Consider the following 25,794-nt stretch of genomic DNA (forward strand, 5'->3'; position numbering starts at 1 on the left):
CAAAGTTACAACGACACTGGAAAAAAATGATTTTTGACCGATTTTACACACGGCCATTGGAACAAAATTTGGACGTTTACCAACGGATTCAGATTTGCGTCCCGGGGTCAAGTGATTCCCTTTGGCAACCTTTAGACAGGCAATAGGGAAGCCAGACTCACTTAACAACCAGGGTTACCATCTTATCAACCGCAGGGATTCACTCACTTAACAACGGCGGGCGAGAAGGGTTGTTAAAAAGGGGGGGCAAAACTCGCTTAACAAACGCTGACTTAACAAGAAGCATGTCATGCTCCATTGCGGTCGTAAGTCGAGGACCCCCTGTTTAGGAGACTGGGAAGGAGGGAGGGGGGGGCAATAAAACTTTCTGCCACAAGATGGAAGCATCAGCCAGTTGTGTGGGGTGTTGGGTGTGTCATTGTTTAAATGACAAAGGGCTAAAATAATAATAATAATTCAGGCCAAGATGAAAGGATGAGTATTGTCTGCCTTTACAAATGAGTTTGCTTTCCACAGGAAACGAAGCAGTCATAGGAATTGCAGGCCATGAAAGAATTTATCATGTGCCCCTTGTAGTTTGAGTCATGTGCTTTGGTAACACATGTTCCTCCCTCTCTCAGGCAAATGAACAAGTACATTCTTCTTTGTGGAAGGAGTGGATGGGTCGTGGAGGAGTATGAGATGTTTCTCAGCCCGCAATTTAATTATCTGTTCCAATATTTAGTTCGGCCCATCTTCCTGGCTTTCCTTGCTGAATTGCGCATCTTTGGCACATGATGTGCTGTGAAAAGCAGAGTACATTTGAAGAGCCATTCTAAGGAATGTTAGGGGTAGTCTTCATTGGCCGAGTGTGATTGGATCCACAAGGAATTTTGTCTCTGGCATAGAAGCTGTCGGTATCTCATCCAACGTTCAATCAAAGTATTTTTACTTTGTAACATCTCATGTTTATACTAGCTGGATCCCCGTGCTTCGCTACGAAACTATGTGGTTGGGCAAGTTTTTGGGGTGGAAAATAAGGGGAGAAAAAATTCTGCCTCCGTCTACCAGCATTCATCGGTATTCATCTGGCTAGCGTCCTGTCATTGTGTGAGAGAGTTGAGGGCTGTTTGGAAACTGAAACAGTATTGTAACTGAAGGGGAAAGTGCCATGCGGAACCTGGCCTAAAATGTATATGTGTTAACGTCGTTGTTAGGAGATTATTGTTTTTAATTTTTAAAGTGATAATTAAAAAGTCAAATTATTATTGGGAATTAAAGAGGAGTTAAACTAAATGATGTATAAGGTAAAGGGGTGGTCCACTCAAATGGGTAATTGTGGGGGAAATCTTTGGAATTGTTTGAATTGGGATGGAATTTTTGAAATGATGGTTTAAGAACATGCGATGAAATTGAAAACCTGACAGATAAAAGTGTAAAGTTCAATGAACATGAACATATTGGAATTATTTAAAGTTAAAAGAATTAGGTCAGGAAATGAATAGAAAATATACAAAATAAGTTTGAGAAAAGTATTTGAGAAAATTTACAGAAAATACGTAACGTAATGATAGGATATGGAATTAAAGATGAAAGATGAATATGTAACTAAGGTCGTGTTTGTATGAAAATGTGAAAACCTGGAATCATGCTGTTCACCAAAAAGATGTTTTTGAAATGTGAAAAAATAAAAAACTTTTTACCAAAAAAAAAAAAGGAAACAAACAGTATTTGCTGTGTGAGCAAGAAGGAGACAGCAAGGAGCCTGGGCGTGGCTTAGCTCAAATGTTCTGTACTAAAGCTGCTTGGTGCTGCTGTGAAACTGAAACTTCTCCTCCTCTGCTTGTGTTTTGCATTTGGAAGAGATTTCTTTTCAGGTGGGGAGGGGGAGTAGAACTCCTTAGCATCAGAACGTGATAATAATAATATAGGAAATACTCTAAATGCTCTGATGGTTATTTCAAAAAATCCTTTTGTCATGCCCCTGGTGGAGACTGACTCTGAGCAGTCAGAGAAGGACCCAGGTCCATCCCCTATCCATCCTAGGGCATGCAGGGAGGAGAGGATCAGGGTAAAATGTGGTTTACTCGGGAGGAGAGGGCCATGATCCTCTTCATGGGTTGCACATGTGAGATCTGCATAAGAGTTTGGACCTGCCTGCTAACAGATGCTGGAGTCAAATTAGTGTTTTATTCCTAAAGAAGGTTTCTCTTGGTTGGGGTTCTTCCAACGGACTGTCCCTGGTTATCTTCCTGAAATTGGCAATTATCTATCCTGGTCTGTCATGGAACTTTATTCAATGCAGTTTGTTTTTGGTTTTTGCTTCGTTATCGGCTCTTTGAATTTGAACTGTGTTTCATTCCTTTGAAATGTTATTTTGAAAATAGTTTACTCCTCCACTGTGAACAATTAAACAGTGAAGCCAAGTTGAAGGCCTTTTAGTTATGTTTTGGGTTTTGTTATATTTCTGATATACTCTGGGTCATCACACCTTTTTAAGCGAGCACCTAGAAGCCAAGAGGAACCTATGGGCCAAATTTCAAGTTTGTTAGGCTTTATAGTTCTTGAGATTTTGTGATGATACGTGAGGGGTATTTCACTTTTATATATATAGATACAATACATATTTCTGAGTCAACCCCTACCGTTTGCCATTGTAGGTTCGCCATCACAGGCACAGAGTACTTAATGCCAGTCTGCTCACCCAGCCAAAGTGGCACTATTGTAGTATACAGGTAGTCCTTGACTTACAACAGTTCATTGAATGACCAAAGTTACAACGGCGCTGAAAAAAGGGACTTGTGGCCATTTCTTCACACTTAAAGACTGTCGTAGCATCAACACAGTCACATGATCAAAATTCGAGATGCTTGGCAAGCAATTGGTTCATATTTATGACAGCTGAAGCTCCTTTGGGGTCTCATGATCCCCTTTTTGTGACCTTCTGTCAGTGGGGAAGCCAGATTGGCTTAACAACCGGGTGGCTAACTTAACAATTGCAGTGATTGGCTTAACAACTGTGGCGAGAACAGTCGTAAAACAGGACCAAATGCATTTAGCAAACGTCTCACTTAGCAGTATAAATGTCGGGGCTCCACTGTGGCCTAAGTCAAGGAGTAGCTGGATTTAGCTGATGGTACAAACCCGAAATTGAATGTGTGGGTGAGTTTTTCCTCTCCTTGTTCTCCTGAGTTGCTATTTTCTTCTGCTTGGCTTTTCTCACATTCTCCAGTCTAATTGGTTTTGCCTTCAGCCATAATTACGGAGGCGGGGTAAAATCTTGTTTATCAGTGTAATTAAATGTAGCTGATTGGAAAGTTAATCAGACTGCAGAAACATTCCCCTATCCTCCAAATTGGACAGGAAGAGGATGGGCGAGTTAGTTCAGAAGCTCACTCCTCCTCTTCACATACATCACCTGTGAGCTCTGTCTGTAGGACTTGTGTACACAGGACATGAATCAGTTGTCCACCCAAACTGACCCGTTGCTCCGTCAGTTGCATGTCTAGTGTTTGCGCTGTCGGAGACACCTTAGTTTTATTACTAAGGTGGGTTCCTCCCCCTTAAAGTCCTCGTTGCAAGAATGCTGCAATCTCCTTTACTGTATTGAGTAGAGTAGAGTACAGTAGAGTAGAGTAGAGTAGAGTAGAAGAGAATGCAGAACATAGAATAGTAGAGTAGATTAGAGAATACAGAACTTAGAATAGAGTAGAAGAGAAGAGAGAACATAGAATAGTAGAGTAGTAGAATAGAGAACATAGAATAGAGTAGAATAGAAGAGAATAGAATAGAACATATGGAATGGAAATAGAATAGAGTAAAATGGAATAGAAAATATGGAATAGAATAGAACAGAATAGAATTCTTTATTGGCCAAGTGTGATTGGACACACAAGAAATTTGTCTTGGTGCAAATGCTCTCAGTGTACCTAAAAGAAAAGATACATGCATCAAGAGTCAAGAATCATCAGGTACAACACTTAATAATAGTCACAGGGTACAATAAGCAATCAAATCATATTAGGAAACACTCCATATAAATCGTTAGGATACAAGAGTTACAGTCATACAATCACAAGTGGGAGGGGACGGGTGATAAGGAGTGATGAGAAGGTTAATAGTAATAGTAGTGCAGACTTTGTAAATAGTTGAACAGTGTTGAGGGAATTAGTTGTTTAGCAGAGTGATGGCATTCGGGGAGAAAACTCCCCTTGTATCTAGTTGTTCTGGTGTGCAGGGCTCTATAGTGTTGTTTTGAGGGAAGGAGTTGAAACAGTTTATGTCCGGGATGTGAGGGGTCTGTAGGTATTTTCACGGCCCTCTTTTTTACTCATGCAGGATACAGGTCCTCAGTGAAAGGCAGGTTCGCAGTAATTGTTTTTTTGTTGTTGAGACAAATGGTTGTCCAGTCTCTTCTTAAAAACTTCCAGTGATGTTACAACTCACAACTTCTGGAGAGAAGCTCTTCCACTGGTTAATTGTCCTCGCTGTTAGGAAGTTTCTCCTTAATTCCAGGTTGCTTCTCCCCTTGATTATTTTCCATCTGTTGCTTCTTCTCCTGCCTTCAGGGGCTTTGGAGAATAGCTTGACTCCCTCTTCTTTGTGGCAGCCCCTGAGATATATTGAATTAACTCTGGATGAAGATATCCATTAAAAGCTTATCTCGATGCTTAGCAAGTTTCTCAACTGCTTGACTTAGGGCAGGGCGTTGTTATGTTACATAGCTTGCTCTTTCAGAGAGGTTACATGAATTTGTCTTTCCAGATTTGAACACAGAGGTAGTTCTTGACTTACAACAGTCCATTGAGTGACCAAGTTACAATGGCAGTCAATAAAAGTGCCTTAGGATCGTTTTTCACAGTTATGACCTTTGCAGTTTTCCCATGATCAAAATTCAGATGCTTGGCCACGGGTTCATAATTATGACCATTGCTGTGTTCCTTTTTGTGCCTTTTGGACGAGCTAAGTCAGTGGGAAAAGCCATTGACAACTATATTACTAACTGACCCGTGGCAATGATTCACTTAACAACTGAGGCAAGAAACTTCGTAAAATGTGGCAAAACTCACTTAAGAAATGTTTCCCTTAGCAATAAGAATTTGGGGGTCAAATTGTGGTTGTAAGTTGAGAACACCTGTGCATTTATAAAAGGTGTGTTTGTTCCCCAGAGCCTCTTTTTCCTCTGTGTCTGCCAAATGTTGGAAATGTAACCAGACACCTGGGGCGTATTATCATATGTGGTGGACGTGTGAAAGGCAAATAAATATTGGACAAAATGCATACCCGGTTGGAGAAAAATGTTAAAACGACACATAGATTGTAAGCCAGAAATATTTTTTGCCAGGCATAATACCTGAAAAGCATGATAAAGGAACCTATATTTAATATTGCATGCTTTGACAGCAGCAAGAATTGTGTACGAACACTTGGAAAAATTAGGAAACGTCCAAAGAAGGTGATGTAATTTAAAAAAAAAAATGAGATTGTGCAGAAATGGATAGATTGACATTGAAAAGAAAAGAAAAAGAAGACACAGAGTATTTTCAAACACGGGACTTATTTTATAAATGGTTGGACCAGTGGTGAGATTGGAATAACTTAACAACCGGTTCTCTGGCTGGGTAGATTGGTCATGTGCCTGGGTGGGTGATGTACACTCACCTCAAAGGCAGAGGTAGGATTCAGCTGGTTGTGACTAATCCAACCACCGGCTGGCCTCGCCCCTGCCAGTTTTTCGGCCATTTTTGGGCTGTTTTCAGAATGTTTTTGGGGTCATTTTTGGCCCCCAAAATGCCCAAGAAACAGGCTGAAAAACGAGCAGGGGCAGGGCCAGCCAGGGGTGGGATTTGCCAGTTCACCGAACTGTGCACAATCTTAACAACCAGTTCATGCGAACCAGTGTGAACCGGCAGCAGCCCATCTCTGGGTTGGACAGTAGAGGTAGAAATTAGGAATGGGAAGAGTATTATTGTATAAAAATAAACTGAACCAGGCAATACACTGTTCATTAAGCACTTATGTATGTATGTAATGTGAAAATATATAAATAAACTGTTTTTTTTTTTTTAAAGAGCCTCTTTTCCACTTTTATACCAGGCCTTCTCCTTGAGTTTTCCTTGGGGAAGTTCAGGAATTTCTTGTTGAATGAAAGTGTCCCAGCTGAAGCCGTCTTGAGGAACATTGCTGGCAATGTGACACTCGTCCTATTTCAGATCCACGCCCACCACCAAAATGTGACCATCTCCTTTGATCAGGTTATTTCAAGTCCCATTTTCTAACACTCGTGTAGATCCAGAAAAGAAAATTGAAATTGAAAATTTTTTGTTTCTGGAAAAGGAACAATGATTTTCTTTCCCTTCTTAGGAACCTTCTCCTAGCAACTCGGGAACTGGAGTAGACAGAGGCTTAGTTTCAGTGCTTCGAACTGAGCAGACGGTATGCACGTGGTATTTGCGAGCAGTGGGTGCGAATCAGGTGCTGAGCACAGCAGTTTCTTTATCCTACACTGAAAAAGGTAAGTTTAGCCGTTGCTGGGACCTAAGGTTCAGACCAAATGGCATATAGCTTCAGCCATCATTATAGTATCAAATATTTAGAGGACCACTAAAGAGGCCAAGATTCAGCATCAGAATGATTGTGGCCATCATAGCATGTGTCAGGATTCCAGCAATCGCCCTAATTAAATCATGATTCTTGAGCCAAACTTCAAAAAAACTCAAAAGATTTATTAGGAGCAACATGCTGGCATTAACCTACCTGAAGCCAACTCTGGCATACATAATTTACAGTCCCCTGTGACCCTGTTCCCCCCCTAACCCCTGGGTGTCTCATCAACCAGATTCTTCAATGGAGCAGGTTTACGGGCTGGGTGTCATCAATCTCGTTCTCCATTAAATATATTCGTGGGCAAAAGTTCTGATATTTTAGTTATAATCTTTTAAAGATAAAGAACTGGATTGTACTTTTGCTTTCCCCCGTTTTTATGGCAACTACTAAAACAGGCATAGGAATATTTTAGGAGTTGACAGCATGATAGTTCTGTCTATGTAAGATTATCTGTCATCTCTATCTGTGTCTGCCTATACCTGTCAGTCTTCTATCATTTCTGCCTATATCTATTTATCAATCTACCCATTATCTCTCTCTCTCTCTCTCTCTCTCTCTCTCTCTCTCATCTACAGCAGGGGTGACAAACTCAAGGCCTGCAGGCTGGATGCAGACCACGGGATGCTTAGATCTGGCCTGCGGAGCTGCCCTGGAAACAGCAAAGGACCAGCCCAAGGTGCCTCTGCCACTGAAAATGGAGCAGCCCTCCCAAGCTCCATTTTCGGCTGCGATGGCCTCCTGCAACACTCTGCCAGCCAAAATGGAGCTCCTGAGCTCTGTTTTCACTGGCAGAGCACTTGGGCTGCCACAGGTGCCCCCAACACAAGTGATGTTGAGTTGGCCACGCCTACCCTGGCCACGCCCACCTCCCACCCAAGGTCAAACACAACCCTGATGCAGCCCTCAATGTGTTGTGGTTTGCCAGCAGCAGGTGCAGATGGCTGAGGTCTCAGAAAGCGAGGACTCAGATGAGGAGCCTGTGTGGGATGCAGGGATGGGGCCAGGACCATCAGGGAGTGGAATGCTGCCTTTGGAGATTGTGGAGGCTGGCAGCAGTGAGGAAGAGGCCCCCGAGGAGCCTGTGCCCAGTGCATGTACATGCAGGTCTGCTCGAAGGAAAGAGCAGCTGCAGCAGTATAGGCAACTCAGGAGTAAGGCTGCAAGGTAATGGCCCCTCCCTTAAGAGATAAAAGCCAGCTGAGAAACCAGAGTTCTTTGCAGGAAGCAAAGAAGTTCTTGCACTTCAAGCCTTGTGGAAGTTTGGACTATCCTAGTTTGTGTTGGAGACTTTTTGTTTGGAATATTTTTTGGCAACTTAATCTAGTGCTTTTGGCAGCCTTGCACAACCTTGGCAAGGCTCATTCTTATCAGAGACAATTAGTTTTAATAGTCTTTTAACCATGAATTAACAAAATTTGCAGAGAAGCATTAAAAGGTTTTGCTTTTATCTCTGGTGTTTGTTTACTTGGAACAAGGTTTGGGTCAGAACACAATGAAATCAAGTTTGACACCCGATTTACAGTATCTATCTTTTATCTATCATCTATCATTCATTTATCTAACACCTATCTATTATCTATCAACCTACCTACCTATCACAGTTGAGCCCAAAATTTATCTTGCCAAGCGAGACAGCTGTTAAGTGCATTTTGTCCCATCTTACGACTGTTCTTGCCACCGTTGTTAAGTGAATCATTGCAGTTGCTAAGTTGGTAACCTGGTTGCTAAGTGAATCTGGCTTCCCCACTGACTGCGCTTGTCAGAAGGTCGCAAAAGGTGAACACATGACCCTGGAATACTGCAACCATCATAAATATGAGTCAGTTGCCAAGCTGTTCTGACCATGGCATCCCGAGACCATAATTAAGCACACGCTTAGTTCAAACAACCCTCTTTTTATTTCAACGGCTATTCACTATTCATTCCCAGCCCATAATGAGTCCCAAACAGTCCCTCGAGATAAGCACCCATCTTTATCTCCTTTGAATTGCTACCAACAACTAAAGTGACAAATTAACTATAAAAAACCAACCAACAAAGTCCACACAGAGCTTCAAGGTTTAATCCGAACAAAGTTGTTCCTGCAAAGGTTCCTGTCCCTTTGCTCCTCCTTTATGTCTTATGGGAGGGGCCAATCACCTCCAAGCATTACTCCTGAGTCGCCCCTTTTGTCTTAACTGTTCTTGGCTTCTGGCAGCTCTACGCATGCACGCACTGGGAACAGGCTCCCCTTGTTCCTTGCTGGTGTCCTGCCTTGCTGGTGTCAGATTCTGAAGGCTCCGGAATCACTACATAACTCCCAGATGGCCCTGGCCCATGTTCCTCCCCACTGTCTGACTCTGCTGCCGTCTCCGCAGGCTGCCGGCGGACCACAACACCAGTGTCCAAATTTTGATCACATAACTGCAGGACGCTGCAACTGTCATGAATATGAGTCAGTTGCCAAGTGTCTGAATTTTCATCACGTGACCATGGGGATGCTACAACTGTGTGAAAAACTGTGTGAAAAACAGTCGTAATTCACTTTTTTTCAATGACACTGTAACTTTGAATGGTCACTAAATGGATTATTGTAGCTGAAGGATTACCTGTATATATCTGCCCAATTCACAGCTGTTCACCTGTATCCACGGCTGTATATTATGTTCAGCCTGGGCTGAATACAACTCACTTGCACGCCATCTTATTATCGAAAGCAGTGGACAAAATGTGGTTTCATTTTCCAGATCTGTCCTACCCTTCCTTACTCCTGTTTCTTGATTTTATTTATTTATAATTCTGCCTAGATCCAATACCTGGTGGATGCAACTTGGAGTTTGATTTGGAAATGGACCCCAACCTGTATCTAGACTATAACCTGGCTGATACTCACATTATATTTGCTCCAGCAAACCTGGGGTACGCGAGGTAGGTGGTTGTTCTTAGGTGAAAGAAACAGATGTCAGAGGAAGATTGTGGATGATGGGTGAGGTCCTTCTTAAGACCCTGCTAGATTTTTATAGCTAGGAAGCAAGAAAAGTTAACAAAAAGCTGTTTTTTCTGACCCAGCTCTCCAAACAAGACAAACCCTCTGAAGTGAACTCAAAAGATTCCTTTATTAGGAGTCCCGGCAACCCCGGCAAAAAGCTTCTCTCTCACCGCAGGCTAAGTTAGTCCATCTGGCAGGGAAATTAATAGTTGTCTGCCACATCTATTCATCTTCACCCCCTGCCTTTTATCCCCAGAGCTAAAGTGGGGCCTCGCTAGCAGCGGTGGCTCTTCTCTCCCAAGGACCGGCCCATAGATTTCCACTGCTCTCCTCTCCTCTGCCTTCTGCGCATCCGCGTGTCAGGCACTGGACCCAGCTATTCCTCCTCTTCCTCAGCAGTCACAACAAGACCTGGCGGCTGTTGACTCTCCACCTGAGGGCTAACGGATGGCTCAGGTTTTCTGGTGCTACAATTATTCCTTAACCAAATACAGGTACTCCTCAACTTATGACCACATCTGAACCCCAAATTCCTGTTGCTAATTGAGACATTGGTTAAGTGAGTTTTGTTCCATTTCATTGTAAAACCTGGAACGCTGAAGGAGCAATGTTGGAGATGTGTCTTGAGTTAGAAAATGATATATAGGTCTGTTTAAATAGATAAATATCTATTGATTGAAGGAAGGACAGAAAAGAAGATAAGTTTTCAGAAATAATTGTCCCCAAAAAAACGATCAAAGAGAAATTGGCCAAATGTGAATATTTTATAATGGTTTTACACTGGATCAAACTACTAAAAGACTCAGTTGCAAAGAACCTTAATGGCAGTGACAAGAGTTCCTGGCTTTTGAACCGCTTCTAGGGATATTTATTTATTTATTATTAAGCTCAGGTGCCCCTTCATTTCTGGAGAATAAGCAGCTTAAAATATTAACCTCCCAAGATTAAAAGCAAAAATTGATTAATGCAGTTATAATAACCAATCTGGTAGGCCACTGTTAGGGACAGCGAGATTTTACTTATTCCTAAATGCCATTTGGCTGAGCTCCGATTTTACAATTCTTCAAAAATGAAGTAAGGAAACAGAATCTGGATATCTGGGAGTAAGCTATCTCCAAAGGGTGGAGAGAGAGAGAGAGAGAGAGAGAGAGAGAGTCAGAGAAAGAGAGAAGAGAGAGAGATAGACAGAGAGAGACAGACAGAGAGACACAGAGACAAGAGAGAGACAGAGACAGGCAGAGAAAGAGAGAGAGAGAAAGAGGCAGAGAGAGAGAGGTTAAATATTTACATAGATGTTCACACAGTCCAAAGTTAAAAGTTGTTTAAAAAAGAATTTGCAATTTAGCTGAAATTGGGTGGGGCTATTCCTCAGATGAAATCTTCCATATTAACAGAATAACAGAGTTGGAAGGGACCTTGGAGGTCTTCTAGTCCAACCTCCTCCTCAAGCAGGAAACCCTATAGCATTTCAGACAAAGCGTTGTCCAATCTCTTCTTAAAAGCCTCCAGTGATGGAGCACGCACAACTTCTAGAGGCAGGCTGTTAATTGTCCTCACTGTCAGGAAATTTCTCCTAGGTTGCTTCTCCTTGATGAGATTCCACCCTTTGCTTCTTGTCCTGCCTTCAGGTGCTTTGGAGAATAGATTGACCCCCTTCTTCTTTGGGGCAGCCCCTGAAATATTGGAAGACTGCTATCATGTCACACCTAGTCTTTCTTTTCATTAGACTAAACATACCCAATTCCTGCAACTATTCTTCCCATGTTTTTTAGCTTCCAATCCCCTAATCATCTTTGTTCTCTTCTCAGCACTCCTTCTTCAACTATTGAAAAGATTTGCCACCATTAAACCAGAAAGAATCATTATTTCCCAGTTAATTTTACTATGCTTGTAGCATCAATACACAACTTCATTACACAAGGCGTAGCAGCAACTTACAGCTCAATTATCCAAGGTGTTATCCAATTATCCAAGGTTTTCCAAGCGTGGCTGAATTACGCTTCTCAGCACTTTTGAGGCTTAGGTTTGCTACTTGAGAGTTGCTGTACTTGTATTACAACGTGGTTAAAAATTGGCCTACAAATTGAAGTAGCACATGATAATTCATGGACATCTCTCTCTCTCTCTCTCTCTCTCTCTCATGGTTTGTAGTGGTTCAGAAGTGGTTTGCCATTATCTTTTTCTATGATTTTTTTTACCTATCTAGTCCACCCCACAGGTGTTTTCTCATGATCTCTTGTCCAAGTTCTAACCAGGTTTGACTCTGCTGAGTATTTTGAGTTCAAGGAAAGTTATCCCGTTGCCATCACCTGCTGAAATGTTCTTGAGGTCCATGTGATGACGGGGGAATACAAAATAAACACAGTCACAAAAACCCAGTGAAGCCCCTTTTATTCCTTCACTTTGCTTCCAAGCTCCAAATATCCTTGACTGCAGACAAAAAACCTCCCACACAAGCAGTTATAAGAAAGAGGGGGAAAAACAACACAAACCAGGCAAGATAAGGACTGGAGGACGTCCACAGGTACAGAACACACACTGGGAAGGATGTCAAACTCAGAAAGGAACCATAAACTAGAGATATTTCCATGCTTTGTTTCCAGCATTTGCCTGTATGCATGTCCGTCCTCTTATCCAGTTGTCACAGCTGCAGCCCATGAAGAGGATCAAGGCCCTCTCCTTCTGAGTAGACCACGTCTCCCCCTTATCTTCTCCCTGTGTGCCCTAGGATGGAGAGAGGATGGGCCTGGGTCCTCGTCTGACTGCCCAGCCTCCTCCACAACCTCCGGAGCCACACTTCCACTCCCCATCGGCTGTTCCTCCTCTCCCTCAGAGTCAGTCTCCACCAGGGGCATGACAGTCCATACCTTTCTTTCTCTGTTTGAAATCATTCTTTTAGGAGACTGGGTAGGGGGGAACAAAAGAGTTTGAATACTCTGGAGGACATGGCGTGTGGGTCTCCATCCAAACCATCTCCAATTTCCTTCTATTGTTCAGAGGGACACACCCACCCTCGTGTGATTCAGGAACCAGTCTGGATTCCAGGTGGAGACTCTCTTATGATGTCTACCAGTATTTTTTGCCTGAGAACGATTTGTCGGAAGCCACATTTGTGAGTCATATGAGAAGAATGACTGAAGTTCCGAGCATCCAGGCTCACGGATCTAAAGTAAGTCACGCTGGTTTTCATTGCGGACGATGAGGGGTGTTTGGGGCACTCTGTCATATGACTAGCTTAAATGCAGAAAAGGCCTCTTGGAAACTTCATTGAATTGAGGTTTTTTCCCCCCAGTGGGAATCTTTAAGTCAGTGTCATTAGACATAGATGCATGGGTGGATGGATGGATGGATGGACGGACGATGGATAGATAAGATGAATGGATGGATGGATAGAGACAGATGGATAGATGTAGATAGATAGATTGCCATCTCTATTATCCACTCATTATCTATGATATGGATAGATAATGATAGGTAGGTAGGTAGATATGATAGACAGACAAACAGATGATGAAGATAGATAATGATGGATGGATAGAGAGATGGGTGGATAGATGGAGCTAGATCTCTATCACCCACCCATTATTATTGTGATAGAAGACAGACAGACAAATAGTCAGGCAGATGGACAGACAGAGAATAGATAGATGGGTGGACAGATGAAGATAGATATGATAGACGGACAGACAGACATGATGAAGATAATGATGGATGGATAGAGACAGATGGGTGGATAGATGGAGATAGATAGATCTATCCACCCATCTATCCATCTATCCATCCATCCATCATTATCTATGATAGAAGATAGACAAATAGATAGACAGACGGACAGGCAGACAATAGATAGATGGGTGGATAGATGAAGAGAGAGAGAGAGAGAGAGATGGGATCTGTGACCCATTTTTCTTCATGGGCCATCAATGTCCTGGTAGATGATGACCTTAACCAGCCAAGACAAAACTGAGCTGTACTTCTCGTCGCTTCCTGGACAAGGCGTGATCTACAATGTCATCGTGAGAGATCCTAAGTGGAACACTTCAGCTGCATACGTGCCTGTTCACACCTACGCCTGCAGCCTCTCTGCTTTGGTGAATAACTGCTACACCTTTAGTAAGTCAATGGAGCATTCTACAGCTGTATAGAGGCATCCACAGGGTGCCAAAAATGTCAAAATGGTAGCCACTGCGTGAAGGGAAAACCCCTCCCCTTTTTACACATCTTTTGAGGGGTGTGTAAAATAGGGAGGGGCTTCAGTAATGCGTAGGGCCATTGCAAAGCCAGACGGTCACTAACAAACGGTTGAGGCCCTCCTGTATCCTCCATAATTTAACATCCATCTTTATGTTTTGGGAATAGAGCTGAGGAGAAAGGAAGTATCAGAGGAATAAATCAGAGGAATTATCAAGAGGACATTAAAAGTTGTACTGAACGGGTTTTTTAAAAACTTTCTTAGAATCCTCCTCCTCCTCCTCTTTTAACGACCCCATAATCCCTGAATGGAGCTAGCAGAGTGTTTTACTGGCCAGATGCCCTTCCTGTCACCAATGCAGAGTTTTTTTCAGCAGATATATTCTCACTATTCTAGCATTTTGACCGTGTTGGATTCAATAACATGGGTCATTTGTTTCTCCAAATGGGTTTGATAACTCTTGAATAAAGAACTTAATCGAGAAATGGCAGTTTTAATACCTGTGGACTTCAACTCCCAGAATTCTCCAGTCAGCCACATTGGCTGGGAAATCCTGGAAGTTGAAGTCCACAAGTCTTAAAAGTGGCCAAGGTTGGACACCCATGGCTTGAGGTAATCCTTCTACAGCCCACCCTTATTTACAGGTCTGGAGGGTTGTCTTCTCGTAGGTGATGAGGGGAAGTCATATTTGTTGACGAGACAATGCAATTATAAACCATAGCCTAATCCTCAGTCTCTTTTCTATTTATAGGGAGGTTGTCCACCAAAATATTTTTCACCAATTTGGCTTTTCTCGGTCTCTTTGTCTGCTTCCTTGGACACAGATTCTGGAAAACAGGTACTGTTAGGAGGGTGCTTGATTCAGGGGTAGTCCGGTCCTATCCGGATTGATCTTGTCCAGTGTCAATCCTATGGAATCGTTGCATTGATAAGAAATCTAGATAATCTAGAGTCTAGCTCAACATTTTGAACAAAAGAGAAATGCGGCACATGCTTCTCAATTTAACCCTTAAAACATTTCATTATTCCTATGGAGAGTAGATCCTTTTTTTTTTTTTAATGGAAGAAGATTAAGAAATATATGGTCCTTCGAATGTTGGAGCCCCAGTTTCATCTAGCTTGACCAGGATTGTCAGTCTGTCCAGTTAGATCAGGGCTCTTCAACTTTAAACACTCAAAGAGCCATTTGGACCCATTTCCCACAGAAAAGAAAACACTGGGAGCCTCAAACCCTGGGTGGGCACGGCCAACTCAACATCATTTTAAGATTCTGGGGGTGGTGGTGGTGGAGGAAAGCCTGTTTTCATTTTTGTTTTAATTTTATTCCCCGCCCCCCCCCCTTTAGGTTTATTCTTTAATGGCTTTATCTTCAAGGCTTTCTTTCTCTTTATCATCATTACTAAAGAATCGGCTCTCAGCTATGATGGTGAGTTTAAATTCTGTATGGTTATATTTGTGCCCCGCGAAAGGTGTCGGAAGTGTTGGAAGAGAGATTGATGTTTCGAGAACAAGGGTGGAGTTAAACCAGATTCATACTGGTTCTGATGTGACATTTCTCATTCCTTCAACCAAGTTAAGCAACCACTGACACGAGAGAACGTGGAGAGGCTGGGAAACACACAGAAGGAAAAATCGATTTAAACAATCAAGAGGTAGAGTTTAGAACAGAAAGAAATCTAGGAAGAAACGTTTTGGATTGTTCAAGTTCAGCCTTAGTGAATTTACTGGTAGATGTGCGTGGGAAATTCCCTTTCGAGATTTACTGAAAAATTAGCCCTTCAAAGTATCTTATGAGATCCCAGATTCCCTGCAATCACTCACAGATAGTATCAAAGATCACAGCTTAATTTCCTATCCTCATCAGGGGTTAAGGCACTTGCTTTGATGAAACTTTAGGGGGGGGGGGAAACCTGTATGGATGTATAATAAATGCTAAATTTACATGCTCTTCTTTTCAACGTTTTGAAGCACGTATCAGTTCCATTAAGGGGGCATCTCTCTCTGTATCGATGAAAAAATTGTGGAAGGGATAATTTTAGCAAAATTTTGCATCCATGAGGGCCTCTGCACTCTAGAAAGAGTGCAGAGAAGAGCAGCAAAGATGGCTGGAGGCTAAAACATAAGAAGAATGCTTGCAGGAATTGGGTTGTGTCTAGCCTAGTGAAGAGAAGAATTAGGGGGACATGATAGCAGTGCTCCAATATTTGAGGGGCTGCCCCAAAGAAGAAGTGGGGGTCAATCTATTCTCCAAAGTCTCAAAAGCATCTTTGCTGGCTGATTGAGAATCTCCATAGACTTCTAATCTCCAATGTACTTGAAGTCAGGACAAGAAGCAACGGATGGAAACCAATCCAGGAGAGAAGCAGCCAAGAACTAAGGAGAAACGTCCTGACAGTGAGGACAATCAGTCGGTGGAATGGCCTCCAGAGGTTGTGGGGACTCCATCACTGGACGTTTTTAAGAAGAGACTGGACAATCATTTGTCTGAAATGGTAGAGGGTCTCCTGCTTGAGCAAGGGGTTGGACTAGAAGACCTCTAAAGTCCCTTCCAACTCTGTTATTCATTTCCATCCTCAGTGTGGCTCTGATGGTTAAAAGTTACCTAAGTAACTTGGACCTAGTCAAGCTCTGAGAAGCAATTATTTCCATTTTTAAAGGACAAGGGTAGGTGTGATGACTCAGGACGAGGCACAAAAGCAACAAAGTCACAAAAGTAGATAAAATCCCTTTAATTCCTCCAACTTGGCCTCCAATGTCCAGTTATCATCGACTGGAGAAAAAAACTCTCCCAAGAACAGTTTTTAAAGGGAAGAAATTCAGTCTGAACCCAAAGTACATATAAATTATAAATAAAAACCAACACAAACCACGCTGCAACAATTAACGAGGGCAGGATAAGGAATTGCAGAACTCAAAAGATAACGAAACACACAGTTGGGAGGATGCCAGAACCCAGATAAGACTTGATAAACAAAGATAATTCATGCTTTGCTTCCAGTAAAGTACTATGCGCAAATGCCCTTTTTAAATCCTGTTTTCCCAGCTGCAGCTAATGAAGGGAATCGGGCCCTTTTCTCCCCCATAACCCATGTTGCTCCCTTATCCGTTCCTCCTTTCATGCCCTAGGATGCAGAGGGGGTGGGCCTGGGTCTTCCTCTGAATGCCCAGCTGGACTGGGCCCTTCCCCAGCTTCCTCCACAGCCACTGGAGCCACACTCCCACTCCCTGTCAGCTCATCCTCAGAATCAGACTCCAACATGGGCATGACAGTAGGTCTGGTTCCCTTATAGTGAAAAATGAGCAAATACCTTAAAGTAAACAGTGAGTAATTTTGTAGATATGAGGTATGGAGGAAAACCTATTCTTAACCGCTCTAATCTTTCCTCTTCCTCCTCTCCTCGTCCTTTCATCTCCCCCTTGCTTTCTCCAGCCACTCTTGGTCTTACTGCGGCAGCTGGCATCATCGGAGCTCTCCTCTTAGTAGGATATTGGTGGCGATTTGGCCTTCTGATCCCTTGTATGCTAATAGTAGGACTAGTGCTGGGGTCTCTTGTGTCGTCTGCACTTTTCTTCACTCCAGTAGGTAAGTGGTAGAAACCCTTCTCTGGTCCCCGCTGAACATCTGAGAAAAGGAATAATAGAAAACACTTGTAGCTCGGGTTTTAGATTTTGGCAGTGGTTTGCTCTCAGCAGGACTTTGATAGAAGCGTCCTATTTCTTGTTAGCTTTTATATGTCTTGTGTGCTTTTCTCTCCTCCTCTACAGAGTGGAGAGTGGGTCTACAGAAAGCCACTTGAAGAGACTAAGAAGCATTTGAAATATAGATTTATACAGGTGGCTGTTACGGATAAGTTGGGTTGACAAAAATCAGAAATGAGATGGTGATAAACCACCTGGGAAAGCCAAGGGAAATCATCGAAACCATAAAAAAGCGAAAATTAGAATATTTCGGGCATGGGATACGACACCCAGGAAAAATACGGCATCCTTCACTTCATCCTCCAAGGAAAGATTGAAGGCGAACGAGGTCCAGGCAGAAGAAAAACATCATGGCTTCAAAATCTAAGGGACTGGGACAAAACTCAGCAGCCCTTTTTCGTGCAGATGTTGATAAAAATAGGATCGTCAACGTCCGATGACGGATATGGCATAAGAAGTTGGTCACTTTATATTGAAGCCTAGTAGTCTACCAAGGGACATGGTGGTTCAGTGGCTAAGACGCTGAGCTTGTCGATCAGAAAAGTCGGCAGTTCGGTGGTTCGAATCCCTGGCACCGCGTAACGGAGTGAGCTCCTGTTCCTTGTCCCAGCTTCTGCCAACCTAGCAGTTAATGCAAGTGGAAAAATAGGGACCCCTTTGGTGGGAAGGTAACAGCATTCCGTGCGCCTTTGGCATTTAGACCTGCTGGCCACATGACCACGGAGACGTCTTCGGACGGCGCTGGCTCTTTGGCTTTGTAACAGAGATGAGCAGCGCCCCCTAGAGCCGGAAACAACTAGCACGGATATGCGAGGGGAATCTTTACCTTTACCTAGTCTCCCAAAGAAGCAGTTAACAAGCATATTGATTTAGAGCCAGCATCTGAACACGTAGAAAAACAGATTCAAATGACCAATCAAGAAAGGAATCGACTTTCCCAGGGAATCAAGTTTCCCAGAATTTAAATACAGTGCCAAACAAACGGCCAATCATGCAACCAACTGACCACACTGCCACGCAAGACATATATAAGCTAAAGAGGGATAGGACAAAATACTTCAACTGAAGTCCCACTGATGATGTTACCTAGCTTGGTAATGGAAGGTTCAGGAGCTAAATGGGAAGCATGGAGAGGAAACCATTGCCAAAATCTTAAAAGAATACAGGAAGTCCTTGATGTACGGCCACAACTGAGCGCAAAATTTCTGTTGTTCAGTGAGCTTTGCCCCCATTTTACAATCTTTTTTGCCTTGCAGTTGATCAGTTAGTAACCCAGTTGTTAAGTGAATCCGGCTTCCCCGTTGATTTTGCTCATCAGACGGTCGCAAAAGGGGATCACACGACCCCCGGGACGTGTCTGAATGTTGATCACATGATCATGAGGATGCCTCAAAGGTCGTAACTCTGAAAGACGGTCCTAAGTCGCTTTTTTCCGTGCCGTTGTAACTTTGAGTGGTCACTAAATGAACTGTTGTAAGTCAAGGACTGCCCGTAATTGCAATGATTTGCTTAACTGTGATAAAAAGACGGTAAGATTTGGGCATGACCCAGTGGTGGGATTCAAATATTGTTGCCACCGGTTCGGTGGGCAGGGCTTGGTGGGCGCACTTTGCGCGCATGCACACGCTTTGCATGCATGCGTGCGCCAAATGCGCACTTTGTGCAGGCGCAGAGGCACTCTAACTTGCCTCCTGCAAGCCTACACGATCCTGGTTGCTTCAGCAGCTGCCGCGCAACACTCTTCTATGCCACGCAAAGCACCTGCGCTTCAAATTCAGCCGATAAAAGTGAATATAGGAGCCCGGGCGGGTGGGTGGGCCCAACAGAAGAGCGGTGGAGAGAACTGGTTCGGTCTCTGCTGCTCATCGCTGCTACTGGCTCACCAGAAACGGGCCGAACCTGTCGAATACCACCACTGGCGTGACCCATTTAACAATCACTTTGTCAACACAAAAATATTTCTCTGGTCTTTTAGAGTTGCCAGCAGAAAGGGAGTGGGGGGAAGTAGTGCATTCCTTAAATGCTTCATAGATAATTACTAGGCAGCCGAAGCTTCTGGTACGCAAGATTGTTACTGGAGAGCATAATTGATGACTCTCAGCTATGGATGTGTCCCATTGGAGAATATACATCCAGGGGGTGGGGGAAGACCAGAATTAAGGGGGAAATGAATGATGTGTCTCAGAGTCAGCTGCACCCAGGTAATGCCGACATGGTCACTCCTAATAAATGTTTTTTTTTAAAAAAAAACTCTGAGAGATGTGGCTAGAGACTCATGATTCAAATGGGGGTGGATTGTCTTACTTTGCTTTACTAATGGAAATTCTGCTCCATTGCCTCTTGGGGTTGCAAGTCAAGGACTTACCGGTTTAGACAAAATCTCCACCCCTGAATCAGTTTTCAAGGGCAAGTCCACCATCCTTGAAGCTAAATTATGACGTTTCCTTTTAACAAAAGTGAGTTGTTTTCTTTAGGGAAAGAAATTTCTTCAGGATGGTCTTCATTTTAGGATTTGACAATTTGGCAGTTATGAAAGAGAGGTTACAAATCTGGTTTTTTTTTGTTGTTCCAGGAGACTATAGAATTTTTCAAGATAATGCTGTTTTCTGGGTCACCTTCTGTTGTGTTGCCTTGGTGATTCCAGTCATTTTTGTCTGCTGCCCTAGAGTTGTAAGTACTTCTGGAAGTTGAACATGAATTTCGATTTTCCTGGGCTGGGAGGTGAAGGAGATGCGATGACTGAATTATCTTTAGCAAACTTTGGCCTTGTGTTTTACAACTCTGGCCCTTAACTGCTCATAAAAAGGCCATCATCAAGGACTATGCTCAAAATGTAAGGATGACTGATATTGGACTATGTTTATGTCCCCAACAGAAGAAAAAAAAATCTGAGATATATGAGAGACCCACCAAATGATCTGCTTGTTCCAGTTATAGACAAATATGTTTTGCTGAAATAAACTTCCATGTGCAAAATCCAATTTGATTATATTTTGCACTAATCTCTTTCTAACCAACTGCTTGATGTTTTAGTTTTAGTTTAGTTTTTAGTTTACTTTATTGTCATTGCACCTCGTTCAACAAAATTAAATACCATCTTCAGTGTACATTATGACTATGAAAATAAACACAAACACACCTCCTTCACATTCTATGCAATTGAACTGAAAACCCCTGATATTGCATTAATATTGCACAGTACAGTAGAATTCAATATAGCTACTGCCCTGGGATAGAAGCTGTTTTTCAGCCTATTTGTCCTTGTTTTTATTATCCTATACCGTCTGCCAGATGGTAATAGTTCAAAAAAAGGGGTTCCCAGGATGAGATGAATCTTTGAGAATGTTTTGAACTTTCTTAAGGCAGCAGGAGCTATAAAGTTCTTCCAAAGAGGAGAGAGGGCAACCCATGATCCTCTGGGCAATGACCTTAACCCTCTGGAGTGCTGTCCTATCTGCTATGGTGCAATTGGCAAATCATACAGAGATGCAGTAAGTTAAGATACTCTCTTTGGTGCAGCAGTAGAAGGTCACCAGCAGAAGTACTCTCTATGTTCACCTGAATATGTATGTTGAAGGACCATTAAAAACTTGGAGACCCAATAAGTTGAAAAATTGGTTAATTTTGCCTCTGTTGAACTCAATTTCTCAGCAGAATAAATAAGAACAAATCTCCATGTGAAATCTGGTACCAGTATTTGGATGGCTTTCCTTCCATAGAGCACTATCAAATAAGACAGACACCAAAAGGCATTTGTGTTCTTTCTCTTAGCTCAACATCTTGACGTGTGGGGTTGTCGGTTCCTACACCATTGTGTTGGCCACTGCATGTTACATCTATACCAGCCTCTCTTACATTGGCATAGATCTACTCCGGAGGATTCTGAATGAAGACTTCAAGAGAACTTACACCAGTGTGCCCTTCCAACCCAACGGTAAGCTTTGCGTTGGGCGAAGTTGGGTGCCTGGTGGGTCAGACTCACCAATGAGGGCATTTGGAGTAAGCCTGTGATATCTCTTTCTCTAAAAACATTCTCAAGACCATGGAGAACCAATGGAAGTTGAGGGGAAAATAATGGAAGCAGTGAAGATGGACTTAGCTTGAACGGTTTTGAAGTCTAAGGAGATTTCTCCGCCATCCAGGTCAGGGTTGTCCCAAAGGTGCTTTTTCAAAAGGCAACTTAGGGACTTTGTTGTTGTTGTTTCCTTGAATATGTTTTGCTTCTCATCCAAGAATGGAAGAAGCTTCTTGGATGAGAAGCAAAACGTCTTCAAGGAAAAACCAAGGAAGTCCAGTTTGTTCAGAGTTTTGCAGCATAAATTCAGCGCCAGAAAAGTAAACGCAGATGGCTGGTGCTTCATTGAACGTCTTTATAAACATATTAAGTACATTTTACAATGCTACTTGTAGATTTCTCCAACATGGAACACACTCAAACAGAAGCAGACATGTTAACAGGTTCAAAGCAGAACAGCAACTCAACTTCAGCAGACAATCAAGCAAGTTAGTTTCTCATTCACTTTAGAGCTGAGCACAGAACAGAGATAAACCACGCCCAGATTCTCTCTCTACATTTCAGCCCTCAACTCAGCTCTCATTGGCTGACTTTGTTGCTAAGCCCTATTCCAGTTCATGAATATACTCTGACACAGTTGCCTCTTGAAAAAAACACCTTTGGGACAACCATGCATCATCCACAAAGCAAGATGGCTGGTTCCATGGTGAGGTGCCCATTGCAGTTGGTCTCCATGCCTCCAATTCAGCACTTGGCTAAAGAGAGTTCTCTTGTTTGTTAGCTTTTGAAAGCTGATTTATACAGGTAATCCTCGACTTACAACTGCAACAGAGCCCAACATTCCCGTTGGAAAGTCAGACATCTGCTAGGTGAATTTTGCTCCGTTTTACGACCTTCCTTGCCCCGAAGGTTGTTCAGCGAAGCAGCTTCTTAGATGAGAAGCGAAACGTCTTCCGGGGAAAACTAAGGAAGCCCAATTGCCTTTTGAGAAAGCACCTTTGGGATCAACGGTTTTGAAGGCTTCGAGGAAGTCTGGATAAACAAACAGGACTTTGGACTTAAAAGGGGAGGTGGAAACCAGTGGTGGGGTTCAGATTTTTTTTTTAACCACTGGTTCAGTGGGTGTGGCTTGGTGGGCGCCCTTTGCCTGCACGTGCAGAGGGTTTCCTACAGACTTTTTCCTGCAATCCAGCATGCTCCCTGTGTCTTCAACCGCTGACGCCCGGCAATCCGCTGTGCTGCGCGAAGCAGCTGAGCTTCGAAATCAGGAGATAAAGGTTGGTATAGACCCAGGGTGGACAGACGGGCCCAGCAGCCAATCATCGGAGCAAACTGGTTCACTCCTAGGGTGGGATTCTACCGGTTTGGCCTGGTTCTATAGAATCGGTAGCTCCGAAGAGCAGCTGACATCAAACTGGTTTGCTGCAACAATCTTCTGGTCGTCTGTTTCACCCACCTGCCCACCCGGGCTCTAGATTGTCCTTTAGTCTCTGCTTTTTCTTCCTCAGCTGCTTTGTGCGGCACAGCTGAGTGCCGCTCGTCAGCTGGAGCAGGTGAATGCTTGCCGGACCCGGTAATTTGTAAGTAGTGCGCATGCACACATTTGGTGTGCATGAAGCAAACCGGTTGTTATGCCGGTAGGATCCCACCCCTGGTTCGCTCACAGATGATCCTCAGAGCTACCGATTCAGCCACACTGGTATAATACTACCCGCGATGGAAACATTCTAACTCCGTGTGTGGCTTTGTCTTGTAGATATTATCCTCCTGGCCGTTTGGACTATGCTGGCAATCGGAGGAATCACCGTTCAGTTGCGCCGAGAAAGACACGAGGCTCCTTTCCCACCGCACCCGTATCGGCTATGGAAGCGTGAGAGGGAGCGCCGAGTCACCAATGTCTTGGATCCCAGCCACCACGTCCCTCCCTTGAGAGAGAGGGTCCATAATAAGCTGTCCCAGATCAAGGACCTCTTTCAGAAAGAGCAGGCGGCCGGCGAAAGAACCCCGCTGCTCTTATAAACTGATTCTTGGGATGGAAAGGCTTGAGAAACGTGGATGGAGACCATGAAAGCCAAGGACTTTCTTGGTGGTATTTTCCACTGAACCGGAGAAGAATCCACGGTTGTCCGAGACAAATCTACTTGTATTTTGTTTTCAAGCACTGTAGCAGCCAGGAAGGGTTTTTTTTTTTTGTCTGTAATTTTAATCTTTGATAGTAAAAAAATGTGTAAAGTTATCGCGGGGGGAGGGCAGGAAGGGTAGAATAGAAAGGTAGATGAATAAGCCAAGTGTGCAACTTGGAAACTTCAGAGCCCTGAGACAGAAAATGATAATTTCTTATCTTCAGTCCCAAAAGGCAACCCCTTTTAAGGGGAAATTTAGCTTCTGAACAGGATGTGTGTGAAGTGTTGGGGAAGAAAAAAAAAATTGTGGCCTTTGTACTCTTAGGCATTAACTTGGATGATTGGAGCTAGTAAATAGCAGGTTTCAGTTGTCAAGCAACACTAAAAATGGAATTTGCCTTGAATTGTGATTTACTAGTTGTGTATATGAGACAAACAAAGCATTTTGACTTTGAGATATAGAAGGGGTGGGTTTTCTCAAAGCCTGTAGCAAAACACTCTATTTTTAAAAAGGCTAAGAAAAGTGAATGATCTCTGCAATTGAGTGCTTTCTTTTAAAAAAAAGAAAGAATAACCATGTAATTTATCTAACGCATTTTAACAGTAGTCCATTTTCAGATTGGGCTGCTGTATGTTTAGAATTAATTGGCTGTAAAATACTTTTTCTCTAATATTTTTATAAGTTTAAAAAAAATGAGTACATCAAAGCATCTTTTGATATTCTGGTTGAAAAAATGTAAAAAAAAAGCCCATGAAATTAATTTATTTCTTACAATAAGCAGAAAGCATTAGGCAACCTGCTGTACAAGGGGGCAAGATTGTTATAAATGATGATTTAATGTTCTTTCTCTTATCCAGCCTTAGGGGGGAAAGGTTCTTTTCAAATGAGCATACAGTACTTATGTAGGTTGTACAGATCTAAATCCCAAATTATTTTACCCTGACTATTCTGAACAGCTATCATTTCTGCAATTTTGGATCCAGGGCAAGAGAACTACTCAGTTTTAATTTATTATGGATAAAAAAACCACACATGTAAATAATGTTAGTTATATTCTGACCCTGCTCAGTCTTGGAAATGTATTGAGAAATCCTCCCCCCCCTTTTTTTTTTTTAAATGGGATTTTGTGACATTTCTAAACTGTGGAACTAAGTTCCCGAATCTTCTGAAGGTATGGAACTTAAATTTTCCTCTGATAAAAATTTCCTTCTTTTTCCCAGTTGTGAAAGCTATTCCTATAAATCGAATAGACGTACAGATTTAATGGTAGCCTTTAAATGCTTTTTGTCCCCGTCTCCCCCCAGTGCAGTGTTTACGAGATGAGGAAACTTAGTTTTTCCATCTCCCCTTTCTGTTTTAAAACTATTCGTTGCATTGATCGTTTCTTAGACTGTTGACTCATGTTGAAACTCCATATAATTGGGAACGGGAATTGGAAGACAGTGTCTAAAATGGGTCAAATAGCACAAATTGCAGTGATTTTTTTTCCAATCCAGCCAAGAGATTTATTTTTCAAGTGAGAAAATAAGTGCCTAGCCAAACCAGCCAGGTCTGTTATATCTTGTTTAAGGGATACGTGATACGCCTTCTATTTTTCTTGGTGCAGAAAAGAAGCAATTTATTGCTTTGCTAACTCACTCTTTGTGTCCACGTATGTGGCAGATAAGAGGCTGCAGAACAGATTGTGCTGCAGCTATATTGTACTTTGTCAGTTAGTCCTGTAAAACAAAAATGTAAATTTTCAGACCAGTTATCTAAGTTGTGTCTTTCTGCTGCAGTTTTTGAAGCTCTAAAGCCATTCTTGTATTTGACCTTCAAAAAGTATAAACCTGAAATAATTTTAAATGCGTGCAGTAGATTTGATAAAGGGGTATGTCCATAATCTGTAGCAGCTATTCATAGGTCATCTCATTTTAAGGTTGAAAAGTAAAGATAATCAAACATGCCTCCAGCAGTTTCATATTGCAGGCTGCTTTTTAGTGCTGAGATGAATTGCCACGTCTGATGGTATGGTACTCAGGAATCAAACCATTAGCTATTTTTAATGTGCCATAATTGACAGTACAATAAACAAAACAAAGTCACTCAATCCCTTTTTATAATAAACATTAAATTTAAAATGGAAGTGAGAGCAGAGTGATTTTTCTTCCACAATACTATCCCTATCTTGCCTTTTAGCTACGAAGACTTAATGTTTTCCAGTCCCGAAGA

At 42.6% G+C, this 25,794-nt stretch overlaps 1 protein-coding gene across 2 annotated transcripts in view; it reads left to right on the forward strand.

Moving 5' to 3' along the window:
- Positions 1-25,708, forward strand: part of TM7SF3 (transmembrane 7 superfamily member 3) — a 28,309-nt gene extending 2,601 nt beyond the window's left edge. The window contains exons 2-12 of one of the 2 annotated variants that reach the window (XM_026667864.2): positions 6,076-6,233; positions 6,343-6,493; positions 9,372-9,492; positions 12,551-12,722; positions 13,489-13,666; positions 14,497-14,583; positions 15,091-15,171; positions 17,176-17,328; positions 20,017-20,114; positions 21,216-21,378; positions 23,216-25,708. In XM_026667864.2, the coding sequence (XP_026523649.1) occupies positions 6,076-6,233; positions 6,343-6,493; positions 9,372-9,492; positions 12,551-12,722; positions 13,489-13,666; positions 14,497-14,583; positions 15,091-15,171; positions 17,176-17,328; positions 20,017-20,114; positions 21,216-21,378; positions 23,216-23,478 (1,625 nt within the window). In that variant the 3' untranslated portion in view covers positions 23,479-25,708. The remainder of the gene's footprint in view (positions 1-6,075; positions 6,234-6,342; positions 6,494-9,371; positions 9,493-12,550; positions 12,723-13,488; positions 13,667-14,496; positions 14,584-15,090; positions 15,172-17,175; positions 17,329-20,016; positions 20,115-21,215; positions 21,379-23,215) is intronic. The other variant, XM_026667866.2, reaches the window with a different exon arrangement.
- Positions 25,709-25,794: the final 86 nt, after the last annotated feature.

This window comes from Notechis scutatus, chromosome 6, assembly GCF_049901735.1.
Source record: "Notechis scutatus isolate UNSWTSFEM ecotype Mainland chromosome 6, rNotScu1.2, whole genome shotgun sequence".
NCBI classification, from domain to species: domain Eukaryota; kingdom Metazoa; phylum Chordata; class Lepidosauria; order Squamata; family Elapidae; genus Notechis; species Notechis scutatus.